General features: G+C 38.1%; 1 protein-coding gene across 1 annotated transcript; it reads left to right on the top strand.

The window, feature by feature from the left end:
* The first annotated feature begins 7,927 nt into the window (after positions 1-7,927).
* LOC131157780 (secreted RxLR effector protein 161-like) lies at positions 7,928-8,700 on the top strand. Its single transcript, XM_058112169.1, has 2 exons — positions 7,928-8,137; positions 8,248-8,700. Exons 1-2 carry the CDS (start codon positions 7,928-7,930, stop codon positions 8,698-8,700), a joined length of 663 nt encoding a protein of 220 aa, XP_057968152.1.
* Positions 8,701-12,755: the final 4,055 nt, after the last annotated feature.

Here is a 12,755-nt window from a genome sequence, read left to right as displayed (position 1 = left end):
TGAACTTACTTTAACAACCTCAAAATTAAAGCATTTTTTTTCATATGAACTATTCTAATACCCTTTGCTATGAAACTCGGGCCTTAGAAGGCAATGGGGTAATCCTGTATACAAAAAGCATACCTACGCAACGGAAACATAAATCATACAACCACATATACCATATAATACCAGAACTCAATATTTCCATCTCATAGTCACAAAATACATCTTTCCCCAGTAAAATCTATCTCAAAAATACAAAACTCTACACCATCTTACCTTGTAACAAGGGTAACCAAGAAATCTCTATCCGTGAGCCTGATCTGCTCGCCTAACTGGTTCACATGAAAAATGTTAGAATAATAGGGTGAGACGATGTTCAGTAAGTTGAAATATGTTATTACTAGTGTGTGGTGACTAAGTTACATATACTTTAAATAACATCTGAGCTGTAATAAAGGATAAATCTGTAAAGCATATCTTACATTTTTCGCAGTTTAAAACATAACTGTATCATATAAGTTTTCTACTTTTCATACTGCTAATATCATACTATATTATCAAATACTGTAAAACTGTATACATATACATAACTGTGCTTTATTTTTAGAACTCTGTATGTTATGATTTAACCCCTCATGACAGGATTGTGCGACCCGTAGGTGGGACTTAACCTGGTTGGCCCTCCAGAAAAGTCACTATACTCTACACTACCTCATCCTGGCCAAACTGCATACTCTCCTAAGCGCGGGACTGACTGCTACCTCATCAAACTGGCCCCCTCAACCCAGCGAACTGGGGAGCTGCATACTCTCCGAGCACAGTTGACGGTATCTACACACTATATAAGATATGTGGTTATACTCTATCTGTATTAGCAACAGTACCGTGCTCTGTATTCTGTATCTGTAATCTGTATCTATATCTATCTGTAATCTTTTCATAGGGATCTGATACTAATATTTACATATATACTCTTTTACTGTTTTCATCATATTTCCAAAATAACCATAACACTATAATTCTATACTATAAATACTGTAATATTTGAATGATTGTAGCATCTTGATGCTATACTATATAATCTGTCCGTATCTTCTATCTGTATAATCTATTTGTATACTCTGAGTGTTATGACATTTAGGAAAAACATAACATTCTGTAAATATTATATATACTGATCTGAATAAAAATCTATATACTGTCATATAATACATATATATATATATATATATATATGTCTATGTAATCATTTGAATAAAAACTGTATATGTATACACATTCTGTCTGTATAAAATCTATAAATATCTAACTATATTTGTACAACTTGATATACTGAAAAACTGTATAAAACTCCATATCAAATAATATCTACTCAGGCCACACATACTTTAAAATCACATATTCTATAAAAACTACATAAATACTGGTACACATGCATGTTTGTAAAATTTATATTAATATATTCAAATTTTCGGGCATAGCATATTTCCCTTACCTAGTTTCTGAAAAGCCTTTATTGAACTCTGGCCCTACACCCGCAGGGTTCTCTACTCAACACCCAGAAAATGACATCACCTAGAACAAAACATCAGTATTTTCCTGCATACAACATTTCCTATAACTGCAAGGAAAGTATATTCTAAATAAAACACCTTACCTTGAATTTGGGATGAATTTCAAACTAACTCCACCAACGATTAGCTTTAGCAGACTTGCAGAGAACTTCGTTAGGAGCATCGTGGTGGCCTCAGATCTTCAATCCGACGAGAATCAGACCTGGAATAGAAGAGAGAAGGAGTGGGAGATGTTTTAGAGAGAGAGAGAGAGAGAGAGAGAGGAAGTTTTTAAGCCAGTTTTCTACTAAAAAATCCAGGTTTTCATTATTTATAGCCCCAGATTCTTCGATGAGACACGTCATCTCGTCGACGAGTCCTTAAGAAATTTCATCGACGAACTTCCTCCCTCGTCAATGAATTTTAGACTGCCCCAAAAACCTCTCTCGGTATTTTCTTGTCGACGAAACTTGTCCTCGTCGACAAACTCCTCTTATATCCTCGTCAACGATCCCCTGTGTTCGTCGACAAGATGCTGAAAAATTCCTCGGGTTATTACACTTACTCTATGTCTCCAAGTGATAAAAGAGAGACAAGCCCAAACTTAGCGTTTTTAAGTTCAAGGTGGAGCAGATCATGTTTTATGGGAATCTCCTAAGGAGTGTATAATCGCCAAGGTGGAGATTTGTTATTTGTGGCTCTTATACTTCTGTTTTGATAAGCAAAGAAGGAAGAGGGAAAAACATGAAGGGGATAGCACAACAAACCTCGTCAACGAAGGCACTATATGTTGGCGTGAGTCCCGCAATTAGCCAGCCATGGAAATCTTAGATTTAGGAATTCCTTCATTCAAGGGTCAAGCATGATTGTAGCCGTAAATATTGTACAAACATAAAATAGCTTCCTAAAATAGTTTCTTGTATCTCTATATATTGTACTCAATTTTATGGAAATGGTATGAATGAAAGTTACGTTTGACATGGTATCAGAGCATGATCTTGGGTTCCCTGTTTTTTGATCAGGTAGGGGTCAAGTTTTTGCTCGGCCTTCATGGCTGACTCCACTGAAAAAATCCTGGATAGTCTAGCATAAAAAATGACGAGGTTTTGTCAAGGGTCCAGACCTCTTCCTCTCCCATCACTGATTCCCCGATGGTTCCAATCAGCATCAAGTTGGATGGTTCCAACTATGGATTATGGTCCCAAGTTGTTGAGATGTATATCTTAGGAAAAGACAAACTAGGATACATCAATGGAGACTACCCCCAATGTAGTGACCCGAATAATAGCATTTTAATAATTAAGAGGGAGAGAAATAGATACAAGAACAGAAGGAGGCCGTAAACTTCATCGACGACATTGTATTTTGGAGATAATATTAAATAATCATAAATTCAAGAAATTGCCCAGCTTCGTCGACGAACACAGGGTCTCGTTGATGAAGGTCTTCAGAATTTCGTCGACGAACACAGGGCTTCGTCGACGAGAAAATACCGAGAGAGGGTTTGGGGCGGTCTGCATTTCGTCGACGAATACAGGGCTTCGTCGACGAATTTACTGAAAAATTCATCGACGAATTTGCCAGTTAAACCGGGATATTTTCATTTCTCTCGCCGCTCTCTCTCTGCTCTCTCTCTCCTACGATTCTCTCTCCCTTCTCTCTTTATTTTCGGCCCCACCAGTCGCCGGATTGACGATCCGAAGCTACCACGACACTCCTGGCGGAGTTCTCTACGCATCTATCGGAGTGGATCGTTGGGAAATCGGAGTTGGAAATCATCCCAAGTTCAGGGTAAGGCCTTTTAGTCTCTTTTTGGCCTTGTGGTAGTTATAGGAAATGATACAGGCAGAAAAATACTGATGTTTAGTTCTGAAAAATATTGGTTTTAGGGTATTTTGTAGGAGGCCCTGCGGGTATTGGGTTAGAGTACAGTAGGGGTTTTTCAGAAATAAGGTAAGGGATATATGCTATGCTAGGAAGTTTCAAAATGTTATACAGTTTATTTATTTAAGAAAATTGTGTATTATAGTATGGTGTGGCTTGAGATTATGTATGTAGTACGGGAGTATGTTCTATGAATTGTATTTTCATGATTTTATGTATTTCAGTGTTATGATTATGTGAATTACAGTACCATGATTTTACGGATTTTAATACCATGATTATACGAATTACGGATACAGTATTATGATTATGTAGTTCCAGTATTATGATTTACAGAGTTTAAAGCATGCCATGTTTTCTATTACCATAACATCCAAAGTATACAGACAGAGCATTTACAAAGTATATAGACAGTTATATAAAGATAGCATCGAGATACTACAGTTACAGTATTTACAGTACAGAAAGAAAAAGTTATGGTAATTTTGAAAACATGATGAAAACAGTGAAAGTGTATATATGAATATGTATATAGTATCAGACCCTGTTGGACCGTATAGATTATAGAGCACGGTACCGTAGCTACATACAGTTTACAATTTACAGAGTGCAACCGCCTATTCAGATAATAGGCTGTAGGTCGATCATATAGTGCCCTTGACGTGGACAGGCTCCCCATCAGATATGAGTGGAGGTGGGCAGATCGACCGAGGGAGTATAGTGATTTACTTGGTTGGCCAACCAGTGTAGATCCCGCCTACGGGCCACACAACCCTGTCATGAGGGGTTAAATCATGACATACAAATATCCACAGGGTAAAGTTTATAGTTATTATTATGTATATTCTGATTTACAGAGACAAGGGAATTACTTATTTATGTTAGAAGTATTTTGAATAGTAACTTAAATACAAATGTGTTAAATGACATGAAAATGGTAATGAATATTATGATTTGTACTATATTTATAGATCAAGATATACATGATTATATGGAAATAGATTTTTATGATATGATGACTCATTTGCCACACATTAGTAATAACATATATCGTCTTACTGAGCGTTGGCTCATTCCAGTGTTGAAACCTTTTTCAGGTGATCTAGGTAGGCGAGCAGATAAGGCTCGCAGGTAGAGGGGCGTCTGTAGTGCCCTTACAGCAAAGTGAGTACAGTGGAGGGTTTTTGTATTTGCCCTAGCTAGCTGAGGGCAATTTTGGGGATTTTAGTAACACATGTATATATTCTTTTGGGAAACATGATAGCACTCTGGTATTGTATAGTATGGTATATCATTATGTATGGAAATATTTATTTGTATTATGCTTTTCGCTGCTTAGGATAATGTTATGGTATCAGAGTATGATAATTATTACAGTGGAAAAAAAAATTTATGTTAGTTAAGCAGGTCGTTACACCCAACCTCCACAAACCGACCCCTCCTTTCGTAAGTGGCGTATTGAGAATGCCATGGTGAAAGGCTGGTTGATCAACTCCATGGATCATTCCTTGGTCGTGAACTTTATTCGCTACCCAATGGCTAAGCATGTATGGGATTCTATTGCCATAGCATACTTTGATGGAACTGACACCTCGCAGGTATACGAGCTCTGACGTCGTGTATCTCGAATGAAACAAGTAGGTAGATCTATAGAAAAATACTATAAATATCTATAGGGTTTGTGGGGAGAGATCGATTTTCGTCGACCAAATCCAATGAAATGTGCAACTGACATACAAAGCTACAACTCCATTTTACAGGAGGAGCGAGTATACACTTTTCTTGACGGACTAGATGATCGATTGGATCATGTTCGGAGCGATGTTCTTTTCCTGAAACCTTTCCCTTCAATTGAGCAGGCATATGCTCACATTCGAAGGAAAGATCTTTGACAATTTGTGATGATATCTGGAGCAGAAGCAGTGGCTAGTGATGTTGTTATGGCCATCAAAGGCGTGAAATCTGGCCAGTCACAAAAGTCTGGGTCCTCCTCACGATCCAAAGGCCATTTGATGGGAATAAATGCACTCACTGTGGGAGTACAAAACATACTCGAGAAACTTGTTTCAAATTACATGGCTACGCAGACTGGTGGCACAAATTACAAGCCCGAAAGAAATGAGATGCTCCTGTAACTGAAGACGTTCCAGGTCGAGCAGCGGTGGCCACGACTGAATCTCAACTCTCTCTTATTCCCGTGGCTAAACCATCTACCTCAACCCTAGATCAAGGTAATTGTGGTCAAGTTTATTGCAGCTCTACTACTCGAAATGATGGTGCCTAGATTATCGATTCCGGAGCGACGGATCATATGACATTTGATCCAAATGACTTCTCCAACACAACTCAGCCACGGAGGACTTGGATTGCCAATGCCAATGGGGCCACTTACCCAGTCACAGAGGCTGGAATCATGCCCTTGTCTCCCCCTTTGTCTCTCTAACTCACACACTTCTTGTTCCATCTCTCTCCAACAAATTGATATCTGTGAGTCAAGTTACTGAAGAGCTTAATTGTGTTGTGCTGATATACTCTACTTTTTGTTTTCTTCAAGATGTTCTTGGCAAGGAGATTATTGGGCGTGGTACTAAGAGGGGGGGGGGGACTATACTACACGCACCATCAAACCAGTCCCCATGAACGACATATTTGGCTATGGCATAAGTGCTTGGGGCACCCATCAGTCGGCTATCTCCGGCATCTACTCCCATCTTTATTTTCCCATTTGCAGAATGAGGACTTTAAATGTGATACATGTATCAAGGCTAAAAGCCAACGAGTTTCTTATCCAGTTAGCTTAAATAAAACTAATATTCTGTTTGTATTGATACACTCTAATGTGTGGGGACCATCCCCGATACCTACTTCCTCTAGTCACCGTTGGTTTGTAATTTTTGTCGACGATTGTACTCGAATGACATGGCTCTATCAACTAAATACCAAAGACGAAGTTTTCACTATTTTTCAAGCATTTCATGCCATGGTTCAGACTCAATTCTCTTCCAAGATAAAAATTCTTTGTTCCGATAATGGTGGCGAATTCATCAACCAAAGATTTCAGGCCTATTTCCAACAACGTGGCCTCCTCCATGAGACCTCATGCTCTCAAACACCACAACAAAATGGTGTCGCCAAGAGGAAAAATCAGCATATTTTGGAAACATCCTGTGCCTTACTCCTTGGAGCAATGGTGCCGAGTTGCCATTGGGGGGATGCTGTGGCTACTGCAGTTTACTTAATCAACCGTATGCCATCTAAAATTTTACACTTTAAAATCCCTTTACAAATCCTCTCTACTCATATATCCCTTCCCTCAATATTGATGCTTCCTCCTATAATTTTTGGGTGTGTTGCTTTTGTCCACCTCCACAAGAATCAACGTACCAAACTGGACCCATGTGTCGTTCGGTGCTTATTTTTGGGATATGGTTTACATAAAAAAGGCTTCCATTGCTATGACCCCCAACTGAACCTGTATAACCATGGGCGTTACATTTCTTGAGTCCGAGAATTTCTATCCTTCACCGGTACCCAATTCTTCCCTTCAGGGGGAGACTCAAGTAGAAGAGACAAATTGGTTGATGGCCCCTGTAGGTGAGCATGGAACTGGAAATAGAGAGGTTGAACCGCATGAGGTACCACTAGAGATTGAATATGTCGAATTGAGGAATGATGAAGCCGAAGAACTTGGAAATGAAGAAGCCAAAAATGAAGAAGCAGAAATTACAGAGTACCCTCAGTCCCCTCACTCCTCAGTACCCGAAGACCCTCCTCCTCCTCCTGAGAATGTCCTTGGGGTAAGTATTCCTGATGCACCTTTACATGCTAATATTTTGGATTCATCTACTGGTTATGTGTTGCCTTTTAGACACAATCGTGGGAAACCACCGAACAGATACAACCCAGATGAAGAATGAAGGAAGTCCAAATACCCAATTGCAAATTATGTATCTACTCAAGGTTTGTCCAAGCCACTCAAGACTTTCACTCAAACACTATCCTCCTACCATATTCCCAGTAGTGTTGAAGAGGTGTTATTTGATCCAGAGTGGGCGCAGGCAATATAAGAAGAACTAGAAGCCTTAAAGAAAAATAATGCCTGGAAGTTGGTCCCATTATCGGAAGGAAAAAAAATAGTGGGATGCAAATGGGTGTTCTCTATAAAGTACAAGGTTGATGGATCAATTGACTGATACAAGGCGAGACTTGTGGCAAAGGGTTTTACCCAAACGTATGACATAGACTACTCAGAAACCTTCTCACCATTAGCTAAACTGAATATCGTTAGAGTCTTACTATCTCTTGCAGCAAATTTGGACTGGCCACTACATCAACTCGACGTGAAGAATGCTTTCCTTCATGGCAACCTTGACGAGGAGGTATACATGGATATCCCGCCAAGATATATAAGATCGGCTAGGAACAAAATTGTTTGTAAACTGGAGAGGGCATTGTATGGACTAAAATAGTCACCGCGAGCATGGTTTGGCCGACTTAGTTCATCTATGAGGAAGTATGGCAATCGCCAAAGTAACTCTGACTATACTCTCTTCCTAAAACACCGACAAAGGAAGGTGACAACATTAATAGTCTATGTGGATGATATGATAATTACGGGGGATGATGCTGATGAGATCTCGAGGCTACAAGAACAATTGTCTACTGAATTTGAAATGAAAAACTTGGGAGGGCTTAAGTATTTTGTGGGAATAGAGGTGACGAGGTAAGAAAAGGCATATTCCTCTTTCAGCAGAAATACGTGCAAGACTTATTAATGGAAGTGGGATTACTAGAGTGTAAACCTGTGGGTACGTCGATTGTGTAGAACCATAGGCTTGGAGAATATTCAAACCAGGTGCCAATCGATAAGGTGAGGTATCAAAGACTAGTGGGGAAGATCATTTACTTATCTCGCACTCGTCCAGACATTGCTTACGCCGTAAGTGTGGTAAGCCAATTTATGCATAATCCGAGTGAAGACCATATGGGTGCTGTAATTCGAATTCTCCGCTGTCTAAAGTCATCACCAGGAAGAGGACTAATGTTCTCCAAGAATGCTCATCTGAAGATTGAAGGGTACACGGATGCGGACTGGGCTAGGAATATCTTGGATAGAAAGTCTACTTCAGGCTACTTTACATTTATTGGAGGAAACTTAGTTACATGGAGGAGTAAAAAGCAGAAGGTGGTAGCGTTATCCAGGGCTGAAGTTGAGTTCCGAGGCATGGCGAAAGGATTATGTGAGCTTCTTTGGCGTAGAGGTTGGTTTTCCTCCTGACTCTACAATGAATTTATTTTGTGATAAAAAAGCTGCCATCGACATATCTCACAACCCAGTTCAACATGACTACACCAAGCACGTGGAGATAGACCGAAATTTCATCAAACAGAACCTGGAAGAGAAGATCATTTAGTTCCCTTTTGTTAAATTTGAAGATCAGTTTGCTGACATTCTTACCAAGGCAGTTTCCAACAGAAACTTCAATGACTCACTTGACAAGTTAGGTGTTAGAGATATCTACACACCAACTTGAGGGGGAGTGTTGGCGTGAGTCCCACAATTAGCCAGCTATGGAAATCCTAGATTTAGGAATTCCTTCAATCAAGGGTCAAACATGATTGTAGCCGTAAATATTGTACATAAATAAAATAGCTTCTTAAAATAGTTTCTTGTATCTCTATATCTTGTACTCAATTTTATGGAAATGGTATGAATGAAAGTTACATTTGATACTATGTTCGTCGACGAGGGGATAGCAGAGGTTCGTTGACGAAAGCTTTGAAGTTCGTTAACGAATAATTACCGAGAGTAGGAAATTTCAGATTTCGGGAATCGTCAATGAAAGCCTTGTATTCGTTGATGAAGGTTCTTCTTGGTCTCGTCAACGAAACCATGTGTTCGTCGACGAGAGGCACCTGGACTGCGACAGTTTCTTCAGAAATTTGAATTTTTAAACATTGGGTGGTTGGCAAACGGGAGGAAACCTTCGAGGAATCTCTATATATGTCATCTGGGCATATTTTGAGATGGAGAGTGATCATTTGAGAAGTGTATTGTGTACATATTGATTTTCATACTAAAATTTGTGTGTCATTGCTTCCGTGGATGAGGCTTTACCGAACCACATAAATCTTCGTGTTGATCTTGTTTTGGTTGTGTGTTATTTACATTTACTTGTTGTTTATTTCGCTGTGCATCTTTATTATTCAATCCATATTACAACATGCATCAATTAAGAAAAGAAAGAAAGAAAGAAAGAAAGTTCTTCTACAATAAACCGCGGAGGGCTTGAATCTCCTTAAAGAGATCGAGATATTTGTGACTCAGCCTATTTGTGTTTATATTTTTATTTTTTTATTTGTGTTTAAGTTTAAGTTTTATTATTTTTATTTTATTAAATTTTCTAACAATTTTTCATATTTTTATGTAAGTCATGTTTTAGAGAACCAATAAATAAATTAGTTACACTGAGTTATCGAAAAGATTTTTGCTTACTATATCAGAGTATCATGTCTTCATCTTGTTGTATGCTGATTAAATCAATTAATACACCAAATATATATTAACTTTCTAAGAAAAATAAAAATAAAAATAGAAACCCAATACTCAAAAGGGATCAAACAGATTAAATAGTACTCATATTCTCGTATTTCCAATCAAAGCTGTAAGAATTTTACATATTATAGGATGATCATACATATATTTCTTGTAGTAGTGTTAACTAGAACAAACTCTTGCTCCCTATATTGTCAATTATGGCATTTATTGTATAAGTAACAAGTGAGATACAAGGCATGCATGCATGGTTTCTTAATTTGAGTCAATTGGCGGTGTCAACGCCACTTGGGCCCTTCCCTTTTCCTTTCTGATTCTTGTCATTCCCCCCTGGATGGTAGTCATCTGTGCTATCCTCAAGCTCTATAGCCTCTCTCATCTTCATTAGGGTAGTACCCTTCAAAATGCACAACACAATAAGATGTCAACTAATTAGCAACTTAATTTAATGGGTGATAAACAAATCACCCAACACAAAAATTTTAAATAATGAGAAAAATTTTCAAGAATAATATTATTATTTTTAATACGGGTGGCGTATAACGTCCGAGGCCCAACTAGCTAATCCATTGAGTGGCGGCAGCCCTCCCATCCCTGACCCCTCCTCGGTTGATTCCTACCTCGACCGAGTAACGGGATAGTGCACTGTCTGAGTAGATAGATATACATGCAAGAGCATCAACACGGCCAGACGAGTCGATCGTTCTCACTCCAATTCATAATATGGATCTAACTAGTTACTCCCAACTGAAATTTGCCAATGGGGTGACCCGCTAGAGGCCAAAGTCCCCCAAAATTCATGTATGAAACTCGTACAATATTTACCTTGCTAAGTGGGTTTGTAGGATTAATCTTGGTATGCCAAAAACCAGTTTTGATTCTGCCTGCACGAGATTAAATGCACATAAAATGTTATATATGTGTTGCTAGAAGCTAATGAGTGCATGCAAATTAGTTTGGTGCCAACGTAATCATGCAGAAATTAACTTGCTCACCAGCAGATGATGAAGAGCTGAAGAGGATGAGGAGGAGAACGAGAAAAAGTGTTTTGTTCTGAGGTGCCATTGTGAAATTTTCTGTGTGTGCTTGAAGCTTATTTTTCAGAGTTGGGATTTGAAGCGTGGGGGTGTGGCGGCTTTTATACTAGTGGGGTTGAGAGTATGTAAGGACTCAGGGCCCGGGGGGTGGGGGACTGATAATGGAAGCACAGTTCCAATTAATTAATTAATTTAGGAGAGACCCCTACAATGTCAAAAGCACTATCTTTTCTATCATTTCAAAGGCCAAACTTTGCCTTTAATCTATTAATGCTGTGGACTGAAATCCCCTTTGCATGGCTAAAAGCAGCCCTTACCACTTTTGTGTCAGCCTCTAGGATGAGCTTTAACCCTAAACCCCGTGTGATTTGTGCCGTGCAGTTTGTATGCTTACTGTATCAATTGGGTATTTCCCCAATTTCAGTCCACAACTTTATTTCTCCTTCACATTCATTGTATTGCTTACGGGCAAAACTGGATCAATGGAGGCGTGGGGGGACGGGGGGTCCCCAAATGAAAATTTAGGAAATTGGAATTGGACGAGAGCTAGGGTTTTGCTTTGCATGTTCCAAGACAGTCATTGTCACAAAAGGCAGGGCACTTCCCTTGGAGTTGAGCACTGATTAAGCTCATAGCACTCTCTATGTGATTGAGATATTCACTTGTAAGTTGTTCCATCTTATCGGGAGGGAAATAGAGTGGAAGAAGAGTGGATTATGTATATGCATAAGTTGAGAATTTAGTGACTTAAATTTTTAGGTTTAGTTAGTGGAATTGGTCCTCGTCCATTTGTATCGAGTATGTGGGAGGACTACTCCTGAACTAGCTAAGAAACTATTTTTCATCTCATTAATTTGAAAATAAATTTCAAAGTTTGTTTTGAAAATAGAGTTTTCTGTTTCTTCGTATTCTAGCTTGACTGGCCGACAATGGGACTAGCAAAGGGTTTTCACGAATATGAATTCTTTTTCCCTCTTTTAAGTTAAGAGGAGTGCAAAATTAATGTTTTATTTTCTCTTTATTCTTTGCTCACAACAATAAGGAATACAATAAGGATCAGTGGTCATCCTTAGAGGTCATGAGACTGTTCGTTTTCTCCAACTATGTTTTTATTTTTTATTTTTTAATTTTTTTTTCAAAGTCATTCCATTTTCCTTCAAAGTAAACATACTTTTGCTTTTTGAGAAAGCAGCTGACTAATTACTAAATATTTCTTTGGATAAACACGAGATCTAGTCATGTCAAGGGTGTTGAGATTTTAAAATCATCGACCTTGCATACATTTTTTCTCCATTTAAAACTTTGAAAATATTAGTGAATGAAGGGAAAATATCAAGAAATCCACATTTTCATGTTTGGTTATCGAGAAAAGTAAGAAAGAAAATAAAAAATATACCAAATTCATGAACAAAATTTTGATTTTACTCATCATTGATGTTTAGCTTTTCTTAATTTTTAATCATATAAAAACGAACTTTCATTTTTCATAAAATCTAATGTAGAAGAAAAATATACGGAAAACAAGTTTTCCTCTTATTTTCATCTCCTTTCCTCTCGAATAAAATCCTTGATCCAAATAGACTGTTAGTGTCCATTTAGATTAAAGATTTTACTTGGAAAGTAAATGAAAGGAAAATAAGATGGAAACTCATTTTCTCTTATATTTTTCTTTTCCATTAAATATTATAAAAAATAAAAGTCTGTTTTAATATGACTAAAAATCAGAAAACTAATTTTATT

This window comes from Malania oleifera, chromosome 6 (assembly GCF_029873635.1).
Source record: "Malania oleifera isolate guangnan ecotype guangnan chromosome 6, ASM2987363v1, whole genome shotgun sequence".
Classification (NCBI taxonomy): domain Eukaryota; kingdom Viridiplantae; phylum Streptophyta; class Magnoliopsida; order Santalales; family Ximeniaceae; genus Malania; species Malania oleifera.
Note: the sequence above shows the minus strand (reverse complement) of the source record. Positions and strands in the feature narration are given on the sequence as shown.